General features: G+C 42.4%; 1 protein-coding gene across 1 annotated transcript in view; it reads right to left on the reverse strand.

Annotated features, from left to right (window-relative positions):
- The window catches only part of ITGBL1 (integrin subunit beta like 1), a 336244-nt gene that overhangs the window by 215716 nt on the left and 93279 nt on the right, over positions 1-27249 (reverse strand). Inside the window, exons 4-5 of the mRNA XM_075852439.1 lie at positions 22988-23110; positions 17324-17464 (exon numbers count right to left, since the gene is read on the reverse strand). Of these exons, the coding sequence (XP_075708554.1) occupies positions 17324-17464; positions 22988-23110 (264 nt within the window). The remainder of the gene's footprint in view (positions 1-17323; positions 17465-22987; positions 23111-27249) is intronic.

Consider the following 27249-nt stretch of genomic DNA (forward strand, 5'->3'; position numbering starts at 1 on the left):
AACTTGATTAAAATAGTAGTACTTGCCAAGTGTGCTTTCACTATAAGGGTATGTTCACACGGCCTATTTACGGACGTAATTCGGGCGTTTTTGCACCGAATTACGTCCGAAAATAGCGCCTCAATAGCGCTGACAAACATCTGCCCATTGAAAGCAATGGGCAGACGTTTGTCTGTTGTGTAATTTACGCGCCGCTGTCAAATGACGGCGCGTAAATAGACGCCCGCGTCAAAGAAGTGACCTGTCACTTCTTTGGGGGTAATTGGAGCCGTTATTCATTGACTCCAATGAATAGCAGCGCCAATTACGTCCGTAATTGACGCGGCGTTCAAGCGCCTGCACATGCCGTTACGGCTGAAATTACGGGGATGTTTTCAGGCTGAAACATCCCCGTAATTTCATCCGTTACGGACGCCCTCGTGTGAACATACCCTAAAGGGGAGTATCTAATACTTTATCCCATTGCTTTCAGTCATCATTTAGCTAGGATCAATCTAGTACAATTAAAATTTGCTGCGTATATAAAAATCTGATTAGATTGTTTCACTACATTTCTGTTCATCATTTCTATTGTTTGGCTCCAATTAAAAACTTTGATTCCTAAGAATTGTAAAGCAACAAAAAAAACAATCGGTTTAATTACATGTCATTTTACAACTTGACTTACTATGTAATTATATATATATTCTTCTATTATATATAGGTCAACAATGTAGAATATGTTGGTTCCACATGAGCAGCAGGGAATTAATAAACTGATACCTGAGATATAAGGGGATGTTCACACGGAGTATTTTGCCGAGTTTTTTGATGCGGAAAACTCGGCAAAAACGGCCCGAGAACGCCTCCCATTGATTTCAATGGGAGGCTTCGGCGTCTTTTTCCCGCGAGCAGTAAAACTGCCTCGCGGGAAAAAGAAGCGACATGCCCTATCTTCGGGCGCTTCCGCCTCTGACCTCCCATTGACTTCAATGGGAGGCAGAGAAAGCGTAATTCGCTCTGTTTTATGCCCGCGGCGCTCAATGGCCACGGGCGAAAATCGCCACGAAAATCGGCGTGCAGGGAGAGGAAAATCTGCCTCAAAGTTCCAAACGCAATTTTGAGGCAGATATTCCTCCCCCAAAATACTCTGTGTGTACATAGCCTAAGATGATCCAGATGCATAGACAAAAACTGAAACTAGAGGTAATGAGTCTTATGTCATCACAAATGACCATTTGTGCAACTGGTTTACGCTTTAGTGATTCATAGTTCATGAGTTGTTTATTTGCTGAAAATATTCAAAGGAAACATTTGCCGACACAGTTCTGAAGAGAATTTTTTAAAAAAAGTTTCTTAACTCTGTTGCTTGATTTAGGTTTCCAAAATTGACCTCCACTTGGACGGTTGCTTTTTATAAAATGTCAGAGGCTGCATACTGAATTCTGCACTGATATTTTATTTGGATTAAATTTGCAGTAGCAGCAAAAAGTTGGTGGACTAATGTCGACATAACTAGACTAGAGCTTCCTCGCATGACATATATTGGGAGGTTGTAGTCTGAAACCAGCTCCGCAGACAGAGTTGACACCCAATATTAAATGTCAGAGCTCCTCTCCTTTATAGTGAAAACAGAGTGCAGCTCCAGGGAAAAGAGGAGCGCTGGATCATGGACACCTCATGCTTGACTAGGTAAGTAAAGTATTTTTTACATGTAGAACCAGAAACATAAAATCTGTAACAGGGGCCCCACCTACCACCTGCCTTTTATAATACTGGTGTCTTCTTATGTGACAAAGGGGCATTGGGAACCCTCGGGCTCCAGGGCCTTGGTGAGACTGGTACCTCTGGCCCCCTTTAGCTATGTCCCTGTGTAGAACTATGCTAAATGTTATCTCAAATGTAACTTCCATGTAGGGTACTTGATTCCACTTTCATAAAATGGTCACATGCCAATGGTAATAGATTCTCCTAATGGACATATTTGGCCGTAGCACCAGCAAATATAAGCAATGTTCGGAAGTACCGCATATATTTTTGTGAATTATTTTGTCCATATGTCACAATTGAATATTAGTCTATGTACAAAACATGTTACAGGGTTGTAAAGAACAGTTAATGACATTTTGTAAAGCAAAGCTGTTTTAAGGGGGTTATATGTGTGTTAAAAATCAAAGTTATGAAGTATATTCAATTATTAGCAGTGCATGAGTCCTCTTCACTTACAGTCCTCAGATGGTGGCAGAGCACTTGAACGACCCTGTTATCCAGATTATTAATTATTTCAGAGGAGAACAGCTGTAGAAGGAGGCTGAAGAATGATCCATGATTGATATTAGTTGTCTACTTTAGACTTTTATTACGGTTGATTAGATGAAGTAGTTGATTTGTTCATGGTTAGTTTATGAACTTACATGGCTAAATGTTTTTTAAATAAAAGTTTTTTTTAGGAAATCATTCTATCATTCTCATTACTTTTGGGACACACCTCACATTATATTATAATATATATATATATATATATATATATATTAGTCCTTCTCAATGAATTAGAATATCATCAAAAAGTTTATTTATTTCAGTAATTCAATTAAAAAAGTGAAGCTCATATATTATATGGATTCATTACAAGCAGAGTGATCTATATCCAGCATTTTTTTCTTTTAATGTTGATGATTATGGCTAACAGTTAATGAGAACCCAAAATTTAGTCTTTCAGAAAATTAGAATATTCTGTAAAAGTTGAAGATTGTAGACTCATGGTGTCATACTCTAATCATTTAATTAACACAAAAGACCTGCAAGGGTTTCCTAAGCCTTTAAATGGTCCAACAGTCTGGTTCAGCAGGCTACACAATCATGGGGAAGACTGCTGACTTGACAGTTGTCCAGAAGACAGTTATTGACACCTTCCACAAGGAGGGTCAGCCACAAAGGGACTTTGCTAAAGAAGCTGGCTGTTCACAGAGTGCTGTATCCAAGCATATTAATGGAAAGTTGGGAGGAAGGAAAAAGTGTGGTAAAAAAAGGTGCACAAGCAACAGGGATAACCTCAGCCTTGAAAGGATTGTCAAGAAAAGGCCATTCAAGAATCTGGGGGAAATTCATATGGAGTGGACTGCGGCTGGAGTCAGTGCTTCAAGAGCCACCACACAGAGACATATCCAGGACATGGGCTACAACTGTTGCATTCCTTGAGACAACGTAAGAAGCATCTTACCTGGGCTAAGGAGAAAAAGGACTGGTCTGTTGCTCAGTGGTCCAAAGTCCTGTTTTCAGATGAAAGTAAATTTTGCATTTCATTTGGAAATCAAGGTCCCAGAGTATGGAGGAAGAGTGGAGAGGCATCAATCCAAGTTGCTTGCGGTCCAGTGTGAAGTTTTCACAGTCAGTGATGCTGGTGTTGGTCCACTGTGTTATATCAAGTCCAGTGTCAACGCAGCCGTCTACCTGAAAATTTTAGAGCACTTCATGCTTCCCTCTGCTGACCAGTTTTATGGAGATGCTGATTTCATTTTCCAGCAGGACTTGGCACCTGGATGAGAGACACCAGACCCAACAATGCAGACGAGCTGAAGGCCGCTATCAAAGCAACCTGGGCTTCCATAACACCTCAGTAGTGCCACAGGCTGATCGCCTCCATGCCATGCCGCATTGATGCAGTAATTCATGCAAAAAGAGCCCCGACCAAGTAGTGAGTACATATACTGTACTAGCCAAAATTTCGGTATTAAAAATCTTTTTTTAAATTGGGCTTATTTAATATTCTAATATTCTGAAAGACTAAATTTGGGTTTTTCATTAACTGTTAACCATGAACATCAACATTAAAATAAAAAAATGCTGGAAATAGATCACTCTGTGTGTAATGAATCTATAGAATATATGAGATTCACTTTTTGAATTGAATTACTGAAATATATTAACTTTTTGATGATATTCTCATTCATTGAGAAGGACTTGTGTATGTATATATATATATATATATATATATATATATATATATACATATATATATATATATACATATATATATATATATATATATATATATATGAGGTGTGTCCCAAAAGTAATGAGAATAATAGAATGATTTCCTAAAAAATCCTTTTATTTAAGAAACATACAGTTAGGCTCGATCAACTTCAAAGTAAATCAGTCTGGAAACAACAATTCCAGCGACATTGCCATTCTTCGTAGCAGTGCTGTAATTCTTCATGTGAGAGGTTGTTCAGAGCCCTCAGCTGACTGGGCGTTTTCAACAGTACCAAAATGGTGTACTTTCAGGTGAGTTTTGATGTTGGGGAACAAACAAAAGGCTCATGGTGCCAAGTCAGTGCTATAGGGTGGGTGAGGAAGTGTAGGGATGTTTTTTTGTGCCAAAAACTCCCTCACAGCCAATGATGTGTGACTCAGCACATCGTCATTACAACATTTTGGCTATGTCAGGGCGCACTCGCAAAACCATTTTCTTCAAACACTCCAAGACCTGTAGGTAAAAAGTTGAATTGACTGTCTGTCCTAGTGGTACAAATTGTTTGTGAACAACTCCTTGTCAGTCCAAAAAAATGAGGAGCATTTATTTGACACACTTTTCTAACGTACCGATGCTTCTAAACTGAGGATGGTCCGGCCGTATACTTGAGATACCCCCGCAACAACCTTCATCCCCACTTTCCCCACGCAGCACATGTGGGGAGCGTAAAAAATCATTCTCATTACTTTTGGGACGCACCTTGTATATCCCCCCCTTGAAGTTTCCATTGTAATGAGATAATCAATGTTATTCACTATACCTGTCAGTGGTTTCATATTATGGTTGATACGGTGTATATTCACAGTTCTGATTACCTTTAGTCTGCGTTTTCTCATTGTGGTCAAAATGTGTTTTGCCGTGAATCGTGGCAGAACTGTGCCGAATTCCTGCGACTTTACGACAATCATGAGAAGATGGCACGGTTTTGTTGCGGTTCATGGCAAAAACGTATATTGACCACGTTATGAATCTTAGTGATCCTTTTTAGAGCATTTGGTTAAAAATAGGCATCACATTTAGGCTTTTTTTTTTTTAAGTAAAAAGTTTGATTAAGAGGAACAAATAGATTACCAATTTTTGTTTCCCTTTATTGTTTATTCATTCTGCACAAGCAAGCACAAATAAGAAAGTAGTTTTCCAAACTGCTGTCAAGATCAAGAGTCCCCCCCCCCCCCATAAAATAACTATATATTTAAGGACATTGGCAACTCCTGATCCCTATTTAATGCATATATACATTTCCATGTTTCAGGAGTCTAAACAATGATATTAAAATTCCATATAACAATATGTCAAAAAACAACATAAATACCAATATGACAAATAGCAACCATTAAAATCATTAGCATCTAATTGAATGGCTAATTATTTTATATTTAGCTTCCAGTATTTTAGAAACATCTCCTTGTGCAGCCCAGTTATTAAATATAGTTCTACTAAATCTGTGCAGAAGCCAAGCTTTTCTCATAATTAAGATGGGAGAGAGCTTTTAAATGCTCTTTGGATAATTAGATGCTCATTCTATAGCAGTTATTGTCAGTGAAGATGTATTTAAAGAGGGTTCTTTAGGGCTTTCATTTTTTGCTATACAGTAATGTGGATTTGGACAGCTGCCAAAGAAAAAGGCATTTACAACTTAACTGTTTGTTTTGCAGAAAGTATGTGGCAAGTTTTCCTTAAATTATGCGGAATAAAAGAAATCATGCATGTAGAGAAAACAAGAGGAAAATAGAGTCTTTAGGCACTGTTCACACATTCTGCCTGTAAAAAATCAGCTCCAGTTTTCTTGAAGGGGTTTTGCAGCACAGGCGTTTTTTGACGCGTTTTTTTGCAGCGATTACTGAAGCGATTTTTTTTTTACACTTTTTTTTAGGTGCTTTTTACCTATTTCTTCAACAGGCAAAGGGAAAAACCTTGAGCGGTCAAAAAATGCGTCGGACGTTCGCGACTTATTTTTCCCCCATCTCCCTTTGATTTCAAAGGGGTTTTTGAGGGGAAAAACGCCTCAAGATAGGGCATGTCGCTTCTTTTTCCCACAAGCGATTTTATTTTCTGCTCGAGGGAAATACGCCTCCGCCTCACATTGAAAACAATGGGAGGCAATTTTGGCAGTTTCTTGCCACGGTTTTTGCTGCGGTTTCTGCATCAAAAAACGTGTAATAAAACTCAGTGTGATCAAGGCCTTAATGAATTCGTATTGTGTTAGAGTGCATTTTGTTTGTCTGTTTTTTAAGTCCGTGTAGCATCAGTGATCATCGTTTTTTCATGCCCGTTCCTGCTTACTTTTAAACGTCTTCTAGAAACCCATCCGTGAAAAATGGACTGAACTGGGATAGTGTCTCCGTGCTGTGCAATTTTTTTAACTGACCCATTGACTTGAATGGGTGACTCTAACACAAGAATTGGACCAAAATAGTGAATGGTGCAATGTTCTCTGCATGGACCAATCGTACATGTGAATTGACCCATAGACTTTAATGTTTTCATTTCAGTGTTCAGACCATGTGCTTTCCGGTCTACACTCGAACAGCACACGGACTTGAACATTGCTCCTCTGAATAGGTCCTCAAATCTTCAATGCTCTTGCATTTTATAATTAAGATTATAATAATTTAGCAATATAGGTAACCGTAATGGAATGTATGAGCATAGCAGAAGAATTACTGGATAGGTTAAATGGCTTCCAATAAAATTGTTCCTATTGTGTGTCTGTCTGAGATATGGAAAATAGATTGTGTGCCACATTGGAGACAGGAACTTGGCGCTAATTTCTGTACAGCTCTGTGGAATATTGTGGCCCTGTATAAGCAAAAATAAATAAATAAAATCCAGAATAAACCTAACGCTAATTACTTATCTGACAAATGATAAAAATGAAAAAGTGAGACATCAAACAGGTGGTGTACAAAGAAAATAAACATAAGGTGCTATGTTGTAAATTTATCTGGATAGATCTACTACTGATTCTATATCATGTACAGTAGAGTTCACGTTATTATTAATGTTTTATTATTTTAAAGCATCTGCTCCCTCTCAAAATTCACTTAACAACTGTACCAGAACCGAAGTAGCAAATGATTTTATTCCTGCTTACTAAGCTTTACTAGAAAAAAAAACAAGATGGTTCATGTCTGCAAGGATATTATAACGGTTCTCACTGGTTAGTTTGTGCATCCTCTGTGTCGTCTGGGAGACGGTGCTTGTAACCCAGGGCAACGCTTGGCACAGCAGGTTTAGAGGCAGTCAGATGAATAGGCCAGAAGTAAGGACAGGCAGCAGACATCATTACGGGTATGGATAGCAATAGGTCAAGGCAGGTGGCAGGCAAGGATAGTACAAGTGAGGTCACAACGGGAAATCCAGACAAAGGCAGAAGGCAAGGTAACAGGGAAACTGGGTACAGGGAAGCTCACATGGTAACTTGGTTGAACAAGCAATGATCTGAGGGAGGAGGATCCTTAAATAGAAAGTCTTAGGATTTTGGCACACGCTGGCCCTTTAAGAAGGTAAGAGCCAGCGCGTGCACCCTCTAGTGGCTGCAGCCACACATCGTGGATGACGGCCATGGAGGGAGGTGAGAGATGCAGTTACCTGATGACGCCCAGAGCCTGCAGAGCGTCTGGATCGGGTGAATGGAGCTCGGGACGATCATGAGGGAATGGAGGGTACGGGAACTGGAGCAGAGGCCATGGAAGCAGCGGGGAACGGCGCAGCAGCCTTACAGTACCCTCCCTTTACACCCCCTCCTGGCTTGCTTGGGAACCTCCGTTCAAAGTCCTTGATGAGAGCTGTGGCGTTGACATTCTCCACAGGCTCCCATGATCTCTCCTCAGGACCATAACCCTTTCAGTCCACCAGGTACCACAATCTCCCGCGTGTTCTTTTGACATCAAGGATCTCTTTAATCTCAAACTCGGCATCAGCCGCAGAAGCAGGATGGACAGGAACTTTTTGGGGAAAATCAGTTGAATATTGTAGTTTTCAGCAGAGAAGTGTGGAAAGATTTAGAGATTTTCAGAGACTGAGTGTAATGTCCGCGGCTGCGGGCTGTCAGCTCCAGCCTCCCGCTGACAGCCGCAGCCACGAGTCGGCAAGCGCTGGCCCCAGCCTCCTCCTCAGGAGACGCCAGTGCTTGCATCCACTCACCTCCGCCGGAGCCCGTAGGGTGCGCGCGCACGATCGTCACCGCTCTTAAAGGGGCAGCGCGCGCACCGGACATCTTGAACGACCTTTAACCCGTGAGTACCCTGGGCTATAAGAGGGGTCCAGCCACCTAATTCGATGCCTGAGCGTTGTTAGTTTTCCCAGCCTGTCTTGCAAATGGTCCCTTAGTGTTTCCCGTTCCTGTTGTTACCCATACCTTGTTCCCCGTTCCTGTTTCCCGTGCTTTGCCCTAGTATCAAGTCGTGCCACGTCCAGAGGAATCTGCCACGTCCTGTGTCATCTGCCACGTCTAGAGGAATGTGCCACGTCCTGTGTCGTCTGCCACGTTCGGAGGAATCCGCCACGTCCTGTGTCGTCTGCCACGTCCGGAGGTATCCGGCACGTCCTGTGTCATCTGCCACGTCCGAAGGAATCAGCCACGTCCTGTGTCATCTGCCACATCCGGAGGAATCCGCCACGTCCTGTGTTATCTGCCACGTCCGGAGGAATCCGCCACGTCTGGTGCAACTTGCGGGTCCTGTGTCATCCGCCACGTTTGGCGCCATCTGCTGCACCCATCTCATCTGTGCCAGAGCTGCGGCCACCATCTGGACTATTCAGGTACCCTTGTGCGGGACATTGTATTTCTGGGGTGTCCTGTTGTTTGGCCAGCTGCCTCCCCGCTGCGGCGGTACGGCCTAGTGGGTCCACTAACCCGCTCCGTGACACTGAGGAAGACGAAGTCTGAAAGTTACTGGATTAATCTGTTCTGTTATCTCATAAGGACCCAGAAAATTAGGAGCCAGTTTGTAACAAGGGGTCTTCAGTCGTATGTACCGGGTGGACAGCCAAACTTTATCCCCAGGAAAGAGCTGCGGCGGTATCCTGCGTTTTTTATTCGCGTTTCTCTTGAACCTGGCTACGGCTTTGTGGATGAAGTCCTTGGTCTCCTGCCATATATGTACAAAGTCACAGGGGACCATGTTTGCAGCTGGAACCTGAGAAGGTACAGAAACTGGTAGCGGAATTCCTGGGTGCTGGCCATACACCAAGAAGAAAGAAGAAGAGCGGGTAGATTCCTCCGTATGGTTGCTGTAGGCAAATTCGGCCAATGGAAGTAGACTTGCCCACTCGTCTTGTCGTGGAGACACAAAATTCCTGAGGAAACTTTCAAGTATTTGATTTATCCGCTCTACTTGACCATTGGATTGAGGGTGCTAAGTGGAAGAGAAGTCAAGTTTGACCTCCAGCAGTTTGCACAAGGCTCTCCAGAACTTGGATGTGAACTGAACTTCCCAGTCAGAAACAATATGTTTACGAAGACCATGAAGGCGAAAGATGTGCTTGATAAACAGTGTTGCCAGTTGGGAAGATGATGGAAGGCCTGAAAGTAGTACAAAATGCGCCATTTTGGAAAAGCAATCCATGACTACCCAGAACACGTTACACCCAGCAGAACTTGGCAGATCAGTAATGAAGTTCATGGCAATGTGTGACCAGGGAGAATCAGGCACGGGTAGAGGATGCAAAAGGCCGGCAGGTCTTAAATGGGAGACTTTATTCTGAGAGCAGGTGGAGCAGGCTGAAACAAAGTCTTTAGTATCTTGGAACATGGAAGGCCACCAGTACTGACGGCTAATCAAATTGAGAGTCTTTTTGATGCCAGGGTGCCCAGAAACCCTGGAGCCTTGACACCAGCGAAGAACACAATCCCTTTGTTTAGGGGGTACAAAGATCTTCCCTCAGGGAATGTGTACCACTTCAGCTGGGGCAGCGATCATAATGCGTTCTGGATCTATAATGAACTTGGGACTAGGCTCTTGATCTGTGGGGTCAAAAGAGCGAGATAAGGTGTCAGCCTTGGTATTCTTTCCAGCGGGTCTGTAGTGAAGATGGAAATCAAATCTGGAGAAGAATAATGCCCACCGTGCTTGGCGAGGAATCAGGCATTGAGCAGATTGCAGATAAAGGAGGTTTTTATGATCTGTGTAGATGATGATAGGATGCCGTGCACCCTGGAGCAAATGTCTCCACTCCTCCAGGGCCAATTTAATAGCCAAAATTTCTTTATCTCCAATACCATAATTTTTCTCTGCAGGTGTAAATGATTAGGAGAAAAAGCCACAGGCCACAAGTCTCCCTCTACAACTCTTTTGTGAAAGAATAGCTCCGACTCCCACAGATGAAGCATCGACCTACAGAACAAAGGGTTTGGTGGAATCCAGTCCATGTAGGACTGAAGCAGAAGAGAAGGCAATTTTAAGAGCTTGGATTGCGGCTTCGGCCTCCGTGGTCCAGTCTTTGGCATTAACCCCTTTTTGGTCAGTGCAGAAATAGGAGCTGTCATAGAGGAGAAGTGAGGAATAAACTGGCGGTAATAATTTTCGAATCCCAGCAGGCGTTGGACAGCTTTGAGTCCTTGCGGACGAGGCCAGTTGAGAATTGAGGACAGTTTGGCTGGATCCATTTGAAGACCCTGGTCGGAAATGACATACCCCAGGAAAGGCAGGCTGGTTTTCTCAAAGAGATATTTCTCCAGTTTATCAAACAGGGAGTTCTCTCGCAGACGCTGTAACACTTGGCGCACATGCACACAATGAGTCTGAATATTGGGAGAAAATATAAAAATGTCATCTAGGTATACCACCACACAGCTGTACAATAGATCTCGAAAAATGTCATTAACAAGGCCTGGAAAACCACAGGAGCTTTACTGAGTCCAAAGGGCATGAAGAGGAATTCAAAATGCCCATCACGAGTGTTGAACACGGTTTTCCATTTGTCTCCTTCGTGGATACGAATCAGGTTATAAGCTCCACGAAGGTCTAGTTTCGTGAAAATTCTCGCCCCCCGGTAAGAGGTCAAAAAGCTCAGCGATCAACGGTAACGGGTACTTGTTTTTTAACGTGATATTATTCAACCCACGGTAATCAATGCAAGGACGCAGGGAGCCATCTTTTTTCCCCACAAAGAAAAACCCTGCGCCAGCAGGAGAGGAGGACTAACGGATGAATTCTCTCTCCAGATTCTCTTGGATATACCAAGACATGGCCTCCGTCTTGGGCAAAGACAGAGGGTAGACTCTACCTCTGGGAGGCATGGCGTTGGGGACCAGGTCTATGGCACAGTCATATGGCCTGTGTGGTGGCAGCGATTCAGCTTGTTGTTTACAGAAAACATCAGAGAAGCTTTTATATGAAGTAGGAAGTCCTGCTGAGTTAGGTTCTATAGGCTGAGACATGGATGGGCGAATAGGTTGTAGACAATGTTGGTGACAGAAGTCACTCCAGCGGGTAATTTGACCTCCAGTCCAGTCAATAACAGGAGAGTGCTTCTGCAACCACGGTAGACCCAGTAGCAAAGGGTTCAGAGAGTTCTTTAAAATGTAGAAGGAGATACGTTCCTGATGCAGCGCTCTTGTTAACATGAAAATGGGCTCGGTGACAAGATAGATAGTCTCCTGTAGAAGCCTCCTATCCACAGAAGCAATGGACAAAGGTTTGGTTAGTTTTTGAACTGGGATTTGGTAGCGATTTACCAGGGACTGGCAGAGGAAATTCCCAGCGGATCCAGAATCTAGAAAGGCTTGAACGCAGAAAGAGGTTCCTGCAAAGGACAATTTTTGCCGGTATGGTCATCTTTGGGGTAACCTAGGGTAGCCTCTCCTACTTGCCCTAGGCCAGGGGTCTCAAGCACGCGGCCCGCGGAACTGCTAGTACAGACTCTGCTCCAGGACTGTGGAATTCCCTGAAATCGCTGTCCATATATGGACAGTGTGTCAGGGTCTTCCCCAGAGCGGAGTCCCAGGCAGAGCGCTAATATCGGCTCTGCTCCGGGACTCTGTGGAATTCCCTGACATCGGTGTCTATGTATGGACACACGATGTTTGGGGCTTCCCCAAAGCCGGAGTCCTGGGCAAAGCGTTAGTATAGGCTCTGCTCCGGGACTCTGTGGAATTCCCTGACATCGCTGTAGATATATGGACAGTGTTGTCAGGGTTTTCCCCAGAGCGGAGTCCCGCACAGAGCGCTAGTATCGGCTATGCTCCGGGACTCTGTGGAATCTTCTGACATCGCTGTCCACATATGGACAGCGATGTCTGGGGCTTCCCCAGAGCTGGAATCCCGAACAGAGCGCTACTATATGCTCTGCTCTGGGACTCTGGGGAAGCCTCTGACATCGCTGTCCATACATCGACAGTGATGTCAGGGGCTTCCCCCGGAGCAGGAGTCCCAGTGATGTCATGAGCACAGCTGAAGTCCCAGGAAGAGTCTACTAGCGCTCTGCCTGGGACTCCAGCTCTGGGGTTGCCCCTGACATCCATGTCCATATATGGACAGTGATGTCAGGAGCAGAGCAGGAATCCCAGGCAGAGTGCTAGAAGCGGCTCTGCTCCGGGACCCCAGCTCTGGGCAAGCCCCTGATATCACTATCCATATATGGACACTGTTGTTAATGGCTTCCCCAGAGTTCCGGCGCAGAGCCTATACTAGTGCTCTGCTCCGGGACTCCAGCTCTGGGGTTGCCCCTGATATCACATTCCGGTCCAGGAGGATCCCCTGATGTCCCTGTGTATGGACAGTGACTTCATGGGCTCCAAAAGTAGAGGAATCCCCAGCCAAAGCTCTGGCTGGGGATTCCACTCCTAGAGGGAGCCCAATGAAGCTATCTACTTGGGGTGTGTGTGGCATTATCTGCAGAGGGCACTGTGGCAGCATCTGCGGAGGGCACTGTGGCAGCATCTGTGGAGGGCACTGTGGCAGCATCTACGGAAGGCACTGTGGCAGCATCTACAGTGGGCACTGTTACAGCATCTACGGAGTTCACTGTGGCAGCATCTACGGAGGGCACTGTGGCTGCATCTACAGAGGGCACTGTGGCAGCATCTACAGAGGGCACTGTGGCAGCATCTGCAGAAGGCACTGTGGCAGCATCTACAGAGGGCACTGTGGCAGCATCTACAGAAGGCACTGTGGCAGTATCTATAGAGGGCATTGTGGCATTATCTACAGAGGGCACTGTGGCATTATCTACAGAGGGCACTGTGGCATTATCTACAGAGGGCTCTGTGGCACTATTTAAAAAGGGGCTGCCCAATCTTGACATGTGTGTCTGCCAAACACTGCCAACTGAGCGGCCAGACTGCATTTAGCGACACTTAAACTGGAAAACTGGATTGTTAAAATAAGCACGTGGAGAATTCTCTCAAATTTGAAACCTAGCGGTATTATTATAGTAATCTAGTATTATTATTATTATTATAGTAATATAGTGTTATAGTAGATCAAATAACTAATTGATTAAGAATAATTTTGTATTGTATCAAATTTAAAAGTAATGCGGCCCGTCAACTTCCCATTTTTTCTATATGTGGCCCACTTACCGGGCCGAGTTTGAGACCCCTGCCCTAGGCATTGGTGTTTTCCAGCCTCACTGACAGTCCTTGAGGAAATGCATTTTCCCACCACAATATAAACATAAATTCAACTTGCGTCTATTCTGGCGCTCCTAAGGCGTGAGTCTTGTTTTCTCCACCTGCATGGGTTCATCCGATCAAGATGAGGCAAGAAGAGGCTGGAGCTTGAGAAGAGAGGAAGCTGCTGAAGATACTCGACCCTGTTCTTCAAACACCTTTATAAATGTGGAGAGAAAGTTCTGAATATCATACATGATGGGGTCGTTTCTCTCCCACAAGGGCGATGCCCAAGCCAGCGCTTCGCCAGAAAGCAGGGACAGGATGTAAGCCACTTTAGCCCTGTCTGAGGAAAAATTATGTGCCATGACCTCAAAATGGATGGTGCATTGATTAAGAAATCCCCTGCAGGTTTTGGGGTTAACCTCATAGCGGGCAGGCATAGGTAAATGTAGTCCTGGACTGTAGACAAGAGCTTGCGGTGGTGGCGGCTGTATCGGAGGCGCCGGAGGCGCTAGTTCGTTCAAACGAGTGGACACATTTTGCAGAAGCTTGAAAAGCTGATCTTGGCCGACTCGTCTTGAAAGTTCCTGAGCCATATCAGCCAGGTCAGGGCTATGTCAAGGGGATCCATGGCTTGTTCAAACTATAACGGTTCTCACCGGTTTGTTTGTGGATCCTCTGTGTCGTATGGGAGATGGTGCTTGCAATAGGTCAAGGTAGGCGGCAGGGAAGGATAGTACAAGTTCAGGCAGAGGTCACAACGGGAAATTCAGACAAAGGCAGAAGGCAAGTTAACAGGGAAACTGGGTACAGGGAAGCTCACAGGGATAACTTGGTTGAACAAGCAAGGATCTGAGGGAGGAGGATCCTTAAATAGAAAGTCTTAGGATTTAAGAAGGGAAGAGTCAGCGCGTGCGCCCTCTCGTGGCTGCAGCCACACATCGTAGATTACGGCCGTGGAGGGAGGTGAGAGATGCAGTTACCTGACGATGCCCAGAGCCTGCAGAGGGTACGGATCGGGTGAGTGGAGCTTGAGACGAGCATGAGGGAACGGAGGGTACGGGAACCGGAGCAGAGGCCGTGGAAGCAGCGGGGAATGGCGCAGCAGCTGTTACAGATATATATATATATATATATATATATATATATATATATATATATATATGTGTGTATATAACATTTTGCATATGTTTTTTTATAGAAATGAATGGTCCAGAGGGCTCTTAAAAAAAACAAAATCTTTAGTCGTGTTCTGGGCATTTTATATGAGCCAGCACAGAGTGTTCACTTGCTTTGAGCTTAGAGGGATGGATGACTGAGGGGTGTCAGCAGAATCTGTGGTGTGTACTTTCATATTAGTAACATCACATGGGACAATCAGGAGCAGTACTGGAGTTGTCTCATGTTGCCGCCCAGCAGTCCCACTAACTGGTTTGATAGGACAGTTAAATATACATAGTAAATGACTAGCTGTCAGCAGTCCCTGCCAATGTTACTCTCACCACCAACATCGGTTTACATACATTCTACTGTCAGACATTTGGCCTAAGGCTGGGTTCACACGAGCATGTTACGTCCGTAATGGATGGAACATATTACGGCCGCAGGTCCCGGACCGAACACACTGCAGGGAGCCGGGCTCCTAGCATCATAGTTATGGACGATGCTAGGAGTCCCTGTTTCGCTGCAGGACAACTGTCTCGTACTGTAATCATGTAGGGACTCCTAGTATCGTACATAACTATGATGCTAGGAGCCCGGCTCCCTGCAGTGTCTTCAGTCCGGGACTTGCGGCCGAAATACGTTCCGTCCATTACGGACGTAACATGCTCGTGTAAACCCAGCCTAACAGTTTAGATCTGAGTAACCAAGTCTTTTGAAACACCCTTAATTCAGGGGTGGGATTCAAATAGTAAATAACAGATTTCCAAATACGCGTACAGGATAAAGCGCGCAGTGTACAATGATACTTACTTTAAAAACTAAATAAAACAATTGCCAAGTTTAAATAAAGGTTGTTATAGATGTTTGTAAAATGTGAAACCACAGCTCCCATTTTGACCTGAATAATGGTAAGCATATGCTGGGTTGTTGTTTCACAAGCTGGAAAGGTGCCAGACATCATGTCGCTGTGGATCTTACGAGTGACTACAGTACTGATAAGATGCAGTCAGAGACAGAATAAACATTTAAATTCAGTGACTCACAGGTGACGTTTTCTATGATTGGAGTCGTTCTCTTCCCTTTTCTTCTCTATTTGGCACAAAACACAATGACGGCTTGCTACGCCTTGCCTCTGGAGACTGCTTGCTGCCCAGATGTCTTTGGCTCATCACTTTTGCAGTAGATCCTCACCCTCTATACTAGAACTGAATACTGCCACATACTGCCATACACTGTGCCCCTGAATATAATACTGCAGCAAAAACAATAGCTCCACACACTGTGCCCACAGAGATAATAATTCCACAAGCTGTATCCACTCTAAATAATAGTATTACACACTGTCACCTGAAAATAGTGCTACTCACAATGCCCCTAAAAAGGGTTCCACTCACTGTCCCCCCTGAAATAAATAATAATATACATTGTGCCCCTGAAGTCAATAATAATGGCCACTGTACCCCCTGAAGTAAATTAGAATGGCTACTGTCTGTGCCCGCTGAAATAAATAATAATGGCCGCCTGAAAATATTCACCTGTACCAGTTTCTTGGCTGCCATTAAGAAATGCAGGTCTGGCCTCTTCTGGCCAGGTCTGGCTATTGCAAAACAGTGTCCTAAGGACGTAGATACAATTGAATCCAGGGGGAACCAGGTTGGGATCCCTTTTTTTCTTGGTTCTCCAAACTGGCTGCTATGTTAATAACCATATCGGGAGAACCAGAGTGAACTGGTCTGATCCCACCTCTCATTCTAGTAACATAAAACCAGTCACATTTTTTATTTAACTTTAGACATGAAAGGAGAAAAAGGCATAATGGGGAAAATTTGTTAAAAATGGCTCAAAGATAGATAGCCTAAAGGTATTGGTGGTAGGCTGAAGATGCACCAAATCTTTAAATGATGTTCATGCTGTTTGATAGATTTGGTGCATTTTGGCTCATGTTAGACTCTTTTCTATACACTACCTTATTGGGTGGTATATTTTGGACTAGTGTTTCGTGTCCCAAAACTAGCGCACACCAGTAATAAATCGGGCACATTTCACGACTTGATAAATCCACGACTATCTTCTAAGTATGCGACCCAAAGTGGCAAGCATGTCACAAATAAATGTTCAACATTTAATAACTGCAGTGAATTAAAAATGCGGCAAAAATATGGCACATCACTGGCCGGAATCAAGGCACAACTACATTTATACATTTGCACCATTGTGAGATAAAATTGGTGCAAGTATAACTGAAGCAAAGTTTTTGCAAAGTTACTCAACGCTTGAAGCAGTGTAGTTTGTTGTCACTTTTCCTTTTCCTTTCAATAATTCAAAATAAAAAACCTTTAGCCGTAAATGATAATCCAGAAATACAGAAACCATGTAAATAAACCATGTGTTTATCAATATTTTGCTACCAATGAATGAACAGAATGATACATTAGCAGCTCTTATTACCTTATTATGCATAAGGCCTGTTCAAATTGTTCCAGGGGTTATTTATAGACTAGGCAAATGAAGAAAAAACAGATGCAATTATTGTGTAAGACTAATTGAAAGACATACAGATGTGAAGTTCATTAATAATGACACACCTCTGTTGCTGCAGATTTTGCCATCTGGAGATGTGCATCTCTTCTTAATCTCCCATGGGGTGATGTCACACTGGAATTCGCATTTATCTCCATGCCAACCAGCCTCACAGTAACAGTTTCCACAGTAACACTTCCCGTGGCCTGCACCCAAAACAAATTTTATGCAGTGAGAAAAAAAGGAGTATATTTTTAACGTCAGATGCTGTCAAAACACATATTTCATGATGATATTATCAATAGAGATTGCAGTTCGCGCTTTTGCAGATTTAGGCAGTTTATTATTGTTTTATTCATTGCAGAGTTTTGTTGTCGGTTTTGTATAGGTAACAGAGACTATTTTATGAAAGAATAGGACAGAGACAGAAAAAAACCAAACCTCATTTAGTATCTGGTATAAAGATTGTGGAAGAATCCGTGGTTGGAGTAAATTAAGAGAAGTAAGAAAACCTTGGAGAACAGGCCGGCAGCCCAGTTTAAATCCAAAAGCATCCGCTCTCCAAAAAATGCATCATCTTTATCCTTTAGTAGATTTTCTCTGGGGGAAATTGTGTTTCTTCTTAATGTGCCATGATCTCTCAGCCAGCAGTGTAGCTGAAGTTATATAAAGTCTGTGATCCTGACTTTTAATCCTGAATCTTTTAAATGAGTTGCCTGAAGCTGACAGGCTGCCAACAGCGGCAAAGCAAGAGGCATCATTGTTCAAAATAACTGAACAACTGGAGAGCCCACGTTTGATACCCTGCACCTCTCGCTTACTAGTTAGTCTCCTTCTCTTGGGCTGAAGTGTTCTAGAAATGACAACATTGATCATACTTCTATTTATCAGATGTAACGTTCCTGTCCACTGCTACAGAAGGAAAAAGCAACTTAATTATGAAACGGATACTCATAGGACGTGACAAATACTTTCAAACAGTCTCTAGATGGTAGAGGCTGTAAAAGACAGTTTAGAGGCTCATTTTGTCATTAAAAGATGTTTTTCTTTTAGATATAAACATTGTACCTAAATATTTCATAAATTTATTATATGTTCAGCCAGTGTTGTAGTGTGTAATGCAATCTTCTAACTAGAGGCCCTTCTACCAACACATCCGATATGTGAAAAAAGTTTACCCCCAGTCAAATGTCCTTTATTATTATATATTTGTCACACTGAACGGCTTCTGGTCAGTATTTTACGGTATTACAAAGCCATTTAACATATTAAAAAGCAATGACCCCTACATTTAACTGGTTTACTACTTTAACTCCTTAACGCCGAAGGACGGATATATCCGTCCTCAGCAGCTGCTAGTTCGCACAGGAGGACGGATATATCCGTCCTGTATTGGCGCGGGTACTGCCAGTGTACCCACGCGATCAGCGGCAGGAGCACGGCTGTTATACTCAGCCTGGCTCCTGCTGCAACTGCCGGAATCGAAGCGTGCTCCGATTCCGGCAGTTTAACTCATTAAATGCCGCTGTCAATAGTGACAGCGGCATCTAATTTGTTTGACAGCGGGAGGGACCTCCCTCTGTCACCCCATCGGCGCCCCCGCAAACAAATCGCGGGTCGCCGTCGGGTTTCCATGACAGCCGGGGGTCCAACAAAGACCCCCAGGTCTGTTTTCAGCAACTGCCTGTTAGGCGATGCCGGAGGTATCCCCGCGATCGTAACAACTTGACCAATAAAATGAACAAATTAATTAAACCGCCGGATTAACGGCGTCCAAAAAAAACGCAAAAAACTACGGCAAAATTCTCTCATTTCTCAGAATTCCCCCCATAAAAAATAAAATAAAAGTTAATCTATAAGTCCTATGTACCCCAAAATAGTACTAATGAAAACTACACATTGGCCCGCAAAACTCAAGCCCACATACGGCCACATCGATGGAAAAATAAAAAAATTACGGCTTTTGGAATGCGGCGATGGAAAAACAAGTAATTTTTTTCTAAAAGGGTTTTTATTGTGCAAATGTAGGAAAACATATAAAACCTTTCCATATTTGGTATCCCCGTAATCGTGCCGACCCATAGAATAAAGTTAACATGTTATTTACGCTGCATAGTAAACGGCGTAAATTTATAACGTGAAAATTAATGCTGGAATAGCTGCTTATTTTCAATTCTCTCCTAAAATAAAGTTAATAAAAGTTAATCAATATGTTATAAGCATCTAAAAATGGTGCAATTACAAAATACAACTCGTCCCGCAAAAAACAAGCCCTTATACGGCTATGTCGACGGAATAAAAAAAAAGTTACGACTCTTGGAATTGCGACCATGAAAAAACAAAAAATAATCTTTGGTCATTAACGTGCAAAATGGTCCGGTCATTAAGGGGTTAAGCAGCAATATTTCCAAGCAAGTATTTTCAAATCAGTCTGTCACATCTTTGTTGAGAACCAGAACTGATTAGAATTAGACACATTGGTTTTTATGCATGAACTGCTTATTTCAAGCCCTGCCAGAGAACCTCACTGGGTTCATGTCAGGATACTGACTAGGCTTATCTATAACTAGTTCTAATCAGCCATTCATGCGTAGAATTGTTACATAGTTTGTACGGTTGAAAAAAGACACATGTCCATCAAGTTCAACCAAGGGATGGGAAAAGGGAAAAGGAAAAAATTTCTACACATAGGAGCTAATATTTTTTGTTCTAGGAAATTATCTAAGCCTTTTTTGTGTTTGGGATCATCGTCTTCCTGTGTAAGGCCGCTTGCACATGACCGTAGTTTTCATCCGTAATTACAGATCAGGTAATTACAGGTGAAATTGCGGACCCATTCATTTCTATCGGCCACGGACACCTTTCTTTATATTTACGGATGTGTGTCCGGGCCGTAGAAATGATCCGCTAAATATAGAACATGTCCTATTCTTGTCCACAATTGCGGAATGGACTCGCCCATAGAAGTCTATGCACGCTTCCGCTTCTTGATAGCTACGGCTGTGCATCTGTATTTGCGGATCCGTATTTGCGGATAGTAAAAATCCTTACGGTCATGTGCATGAGGCCTAACTCAATTTACCTTAGCGTGCGGACAGATGACCCAACGGTCTCCTTAAAGCGGCTCTTCTACAGATAGCATTTTGCACGATCACAGTGAAGAGGATTTTGAATGGAGCAGTGGTCTATTGGATTGACGGAAACAGTCGAGTGCTGAACTCGGCTGTCTCCGTAATCCTCATAGACTTTGAATTGAGCGGTAGCACACATCCATGACTGCAGCTCCATTTTAAATCCTCCGCACTGCGAACGTGCAGTGAGGAGAAACATGGTCAGGTCCTCCGTTCTGGGGGATTCTCAGTTTTGGGGCCCCAGTAATCATACATTTAACACTTATCCTGTGGATAAAATCACTGAACAGGCCATACTTACTCATGAAGGAGGTACTCACACCACCTCCCAATATCCTAACCTGTGGATAGGTGATAAATGTCAATTGTGGGAAAACCCTCTTAACAATGTACAGTACAGAATTCATGGTTCCAAAAAAATGCTTTCCAATAAAGCATCACCACACCCCCATATTAGCATCACCATGTTTGACGGTTTAGATGATTTTCTTACTGAGGAATTCTGTATTTGCTTCATGCCAGACCTAATTGCACCTGTGTTTTAAATAAATCTAAAATTTAATAAAAATGTTAAAAAATAGTCTAGTTTTGACACAACTTTCATGATCCTTTATGGGGAATCTGTCATTTAACAACATTGGATCATGGATTTCTGGGCATTAGGTTTTGTCATTATTATTTCTGTGCTGTTGTGTAGGGCCTGCAGGGGACTTCTTAAGAGGGTTTTTTTTTATAACAGTTTTTGTTTTATTGGAAGAAGAATTCAGATTAAATAGAATGCATTTCTTTTTACATCATCATATTTATTTTTAATTTGACAATGTTTGTTCATCAATGTCTGTTTACTTCTGTTAAGTGCATAAATATTTGCTGCTTTTACTGCTATGAATTTTGCTTAAAAGGTTAATTAAATAATGAGAAGAAGGCACCGGGTACTTCCTTTGGGTTCAGTAGGTCAACATTTATTTCATGTCCATTTACGGCTTTTTTAATGTAAAGTCTGCCTTCAATAATTATCAACGAAGTACACTGCTGTAGATTTATCAATGTATTTAACCCCTTCCCGACCACTCCACGTAGATTAACGAGCTGCTGCGCTGGTCCTTGTGCCTGCAGCCCGTTAATCTACGTGTGCTCCTAATAGAGCACACGGGCACTCTCCGCAGCCCGGCATCTTCCAGTACAGGCTGCTACTAGCAGCCTTAGTACTGGGGGAAAACATCGGGTCGAATCACAGTCGGGATCCCCACCGATTAACCCTTTAAATGTGGCGGCCAATAGCAACCACCGCATTTAAGTTGTTATAACAACATCGGCAAGACGCGGCGCGATTGCAGAGACCAATTGTTGCTATGGCAACCGGAAGCCTAACAAAGATAGATAGATAGATAGATAGATAGATAGATAGATAGATAGATAGATAGATAGATAGATAGATAGATAGATAGATAGATAGATAGATAGATAGATAGATAGATATAGAGGAGAGCAGAATGTTCTTTTCTCGATGTGCATGGTAGACATGATAGCACTTAGGCTTTACCCACTAGCTCAGTGAAAACTGAGAATTATAGATTGAGAAGGGAAAACTGCTATAAAATGGCATATATAGAACATATAATGGCCAGAAAATGTGTTATTCCTCGTGTACACACTTGCCAGTTTATTCTAAAGCAGCAGGCACGCTTTATAGCACTCATGCTCTATATACATGAATCTACTGTAAACCAATCAACAAGTTCTGTATTATTGATATGTCTATGTGATTATTCCCTCACAAACCTTTTGACTTTCCATGTGAGGTTTTCACTGTTTGGCTAACAAATATAACGTAATGTAATGATGTCAATAGATCCCAGGCCTTTACTATTAAAATAATAAAAGGATAAAAAAAAATAACTTTTGATGTGTAGTAAAATATATTTAAACTACAAGTGACTGAATATTTGTGTAAACAACACCTAAAGCACGTGAAAGGGAAATAGAACTATAAAAGGTTTTAAAATGGAAGCTCTAAAGTCTTGGACAGTGACGTCAGGGGATCCCTGTAGGAGCGGAGTCCGCGGCCTGAGGGTCGGCACCACTCTGGTCTGGGATTCTGCTCCTATACGGAGCCCCTGACGTCACTGTCCATACATGGACAGTGTCGTCAGGGGATCCCTGTAGGAGCGGAATCCCCAGCCAGATCGTAACATAATATAGTTAAATATATATAAAAAATCCAGAAAAGGTTTTGTTTTCACATTTTTTGTGATTTGTTTGCTCATAATAAAAAATAAAACCATGGAATTAATTAAACTCATCTAGAAAATTAAAGCAGCCTCATAAGTCTAATAAAAATCAAAGTAAAAATAATTGTAATATTGAAAGCGGTTGCAAAGATATTATCGTTTAAATAAGTGCATATCAAAAATGGAAAATGTGTCATGGACACAGGGGCATCAATGACCCTTGGTCTTGAAAGGGTTAATATTACAAATCACCACGGATACACACATTTTACATATCCATCAGTAACCCAACAGCGAATTACTGTACTATTAGACATCTACCTTTAGTATAAAGGAATATACATGTCAACTAGTTCTAACTTCATACCTCCACATATCTCTCCAGTTTCATCATCAATACATTCTCTGTCATCACATTCACAAAATTTTCCATATATTAGTCCAATGTTTTCTGAGTTCTCACATTTACATCTTCCACACTGGCAGGTGCCTGAAAAAAAGGAAAGGAAAATGAATTTTGAATCAGTTTTCAGAAACTCCTTGAAAATAACGAAGGTCATGGATTTAGAATGTATTGTTGGTTGGGTAAGAATGTGCATTTGTCCACTGACTGAAATAAAGTGTGCTTCGATGCTACATGTATTCTTTGTGGTCAAACCACAAAATTAGACATTACTGGAAACAAATTTTTATATAACTAAATAACAAGATCAACACCCTTGTTGCTGATGATGTCCCAACATTATCATTTGGGGATCTAAAAAGTAGGCCCGAAAATCCTTTAGGTGTGCCTTTGCTACTGAGGCCTGTGCTTCAGACCATAAGCACACTAGGGCCACATGTTGGATATTTCTAAAAACTGCAGAATCTGGGCAATAAATTTTGAGTTGCATTTCTCGGGTAAAACCTTCTGTATTACAGTAAAAAATAGATTAACATGGATTTTCTGACAAAAAAAGACATTTGTAAATTTCACTTCTACATTGCTTTAATTCCTGTGAAACACCTAAAGGTTTAAGAAACTTTCTAAATGCTGTTTTGAAAACTTTGAGGGGTGCAGATTTTAAATTTGGGTTACCTGTGGGGGTTTCTAATATATAAGGCCTTCAAAGCCACTTCAGAACTGAACTTGTACCTATAAAAATAGGTTTTGGAAATTTGCTTGAAAATGTGAATAATTGCTGCTAAAGTCCTAAGCCTTGTAACGTCCTAGAAAAAGAAAAGGACGTTCAAAAAACTATGCCAACATAAAGTAGACATATGGGAAATGCTAATTAGTAACTATTTTGTGGTATTGCGATCTGTTTTACAAGCAATGTCCAAGAGAAGGTGTATGGGCAGCACAGTAGAACAAAAACCTCCAGGGCATAAGGGTGCAAGCCTCCAGGGATCCGACTTGTAAATCCCCAATGGTATACAAATGTAAGGAGAAAAAGGCAGCCCTCCAAGGTTCAAAAATAGAAAGTTTATTCACCCATTAGTGAAAAAGGTGCAACGTTTCAGCTGCTCAATGCAGCCTTGACAAAGTTAAAATTTAGAAAAATGCTAATTTTTGCACATTTTCTCTAAAATGTTGTGTTTTTCACAAACAAATACTGAATTTATTGACCAAATTTTTCTACTAGCATAAAGTACAATATGTCAAGAGAAAACAGTCTCAGAATCGCTTGGATAGGTAAAAGTATTCCCAAGTTATTTCAGATGAAGCCATCTTTATTCTGATAATTTGCTGTAGCGTGACATCACACAACAAAAGCCATTGAAAAGTTATTGAAAAAGTCAAGATAAGAGATCTAGCCATTGTTTATTTAATGCGTTAAAAGTCAAGGCAAAGACGGCTACATCTGTACCTCATAAAGTGACACATGTCAGCTTTAAAAAAAATCGTCTGCATCCACAAGGCCAAAACAGGCTCAGTCCTGAAGGGGTTAACCAACTCATTAAATTCCCATACAATGTAGCAGAACCACTCTTGCTGGAAGCAAAAGCAATCTTAAGTTAAGGCAAAGAAGTCAATAGGAATTAAATTCCCAGCAGATTTACTGCAGCCTGTAGCATGCATACCATAGGCCATGTTGACAGGCTGGAAGAGCTACTACTTGGAATTTGATTTACATTTCTCTCTACTTGCCTGCCAGGGATTACGAATCCCCTCCCTCAAAGAATTTTCGCACTTATATTAAACGCTCTAGTGGCCATAATGGATTACATGCCCCCTCCCCCCCCCCCCCACAGACTTTCAACAATAATATGCCCTTCCCATACTGGACCACTTCAGATCATAAGCCCCTCAAAATGAACCTCTCGAGTTTACATCTTTCCATACTGGAAGACTTGTACTTGTTCCAAAAAACACTGGGTAGATTAACTCTACAACAGACCACTAGGTAATGGACACTTTCTCTACAAGTGGCTGTATGGACACTATCTTTACAGGACAATTAGTATACCAATTTTACTAGGTACTTAAAAATGACACTTACTTTACCATTTATTCAGGCATGACGATAGTACTGACTAGTAGGTACTGGACACTGACTTCATTACTCACTACCAGGGAGAAAACAGTCCATTTTCTGCTGACCACCACCTGATATTAATCATAAGTGGCCAGTTGCTTAACGTTCAATTAATCACCAAAAATTGGCTACTGAATTTACTATCACTCACCAGGAACTGGATACTGACTGTTACATTGACTAACAGTTAGAGGACACTTACTATGCGTCTTATCACCATAAGGCACTTATTTTGAACCATTGCCTGTCACCGCAGTTTGAATTCTATCACCATTAAGGTTACCACTACCCAGCAGCCATTCAATATCACTTAAGACCCAGGGGTGGACCTACACAGGGGCACAGAGGGAAAGGGGGCATTCTCCCTGTCACAATTGAATTTGTAGGGCATTGAATTGGTGCGTGGTTTATTGGCAATACATGTACATGGTCTCACAATATTTGTGGGTGTGGTCTCTCAATATTGGTGGGCGTGTCTTGATGTCAGTAGATGCTCATCTCAGTCAGAACTTAGCAAAAGTCAGCTAAGTGTGAGTAACTGATGTGTAATGTGATGGCTTGTGAATGGCGCATGTGCAGCAAGGGTTTATTGAATGAGTGGGGCATGTGCAGGTTATGTCCTATGTGTCAGTGGCCTGTGTGCGAGATGTATCTTATGTGTGAGTAACGTGTGCGGGGTGTATCCTATTTGTGAGTGGCACATTGGTGGCATGTTTCCAGCATGTGAGTGGAGACGATGTGACACGTGTCCTATGTGTGTGTGGAGCATTTGGGGTATGTGTCCAACACATGAGTGCTCTGTGTGTGGCACATGTCCTATATGTGAGTGGCGCACGTTCGTCGTGAGTCCAGCACGTGAGTGAAGCGAGTGTGTGTCATGTATACTGTGTGTGAGTGGTGCATTCATTACATGTATCCTATGTGTGACTAGGCATGTGTCCAGTGTGTGAGTCGAGCATATGCGCCACGTGTCCTACAGATGTAGCCGTCTTTATCTTGACTTTTAACGCACTAAATAAACAGTGGCAAGATCCTTTATCTTGACCATTTCAATGACTTTTCAATGGCTTTGGTTGTGTGATATCAAGCTGCAGCAAGTTATCAGAGTCAAGCTGAAGATGGCTACATCCGTATCTGTGAATGGTGCTTGTGCGGCATATATCCAATGTGTGAGTAGATTGTGTGTGCCACATGTCCTATGTGTGAGTGACACATGTGCGGCATTTGTCCTATGTCTCACTAAACATGCGTCCAGTGTAAAACTGGGGCGTGTGCGGCATGTGTCCAGCGTAAGAGTGGAGCACGTGCATCACGTGTACTATGAGTGAGTGGTGAATGTGATGCATGCGTCCTAAGTCTGACTAGGTATGTGTCCAGCATTAGAGTGAAGCATGTGTGCCCCGAGTCCTGTGTGTGACTTGGCATGTGTCTAGTGTGTCAGTGGTGCACGTACATTTTTTTATTATTATAAATATACATACATAAAGTATATATATTTATTTATATATGAAGACAATATTATCCCTGTGGTTTTGTTGGCGTTAAAGTGAGGGAGACCCACGCCCCCCTCTTGCACAGAGTCCCTTTGTTCTGATGTGTACTGATAATGTCCTCAGAGTAAGCATGACTTTTTCATATGTATGGTGTATATGTGACCAACAGCACAATAACAACGCACATAGCAACATGCAATGTCACAGATATTCATAGAAGGACCTTATGTACCGCTTTAATACAGGAAACCCAGGAGCTTTAAAGGATTGTCCCATGATTATTACAAAACATTCATTTTTTAAAATTAGAATCACTTAAAAATAATGCGTCTAGATATTGCTACTATGCACTGAGTCGAGCATGTGTACCACGTGTCCTATATGCAAGTGGTGCATGTGTGGCTTGGTTGGCCTCTACAATAGCAGGAATTACTCCACTGCCCTTGAGCAAGAGGATCTGGGTGGTGGGACTAAGCTACCTACTGGGCATGTGTGACCACCGGCACTGCAAAAATTAGGTGAACTTTCTGAGAGTAAATCAAAAGAAATATCAGGGGGCACCACGATACACATGCAACAGCAATATTAGACACAGGAGCATTTTTTTTAATTAATCC

The sequence above is a fragment of the Rhinoderma darwinii genome, chromosome 2 (assembly GCF_050947455.1).
Source record: "Rhinoderma darwinii isolate aRhiDar2 chromosome 2, aRhiDar2.hap1, whole genome shotgun sequence".
NCBI classification, from domain to species: domain Eukaryota; kingdom Metazoa; phylum Chordata; class Amphibia; order Anura; family Rhinodermatidae; genus Rhinoderma; species Rhinoderma darwinii.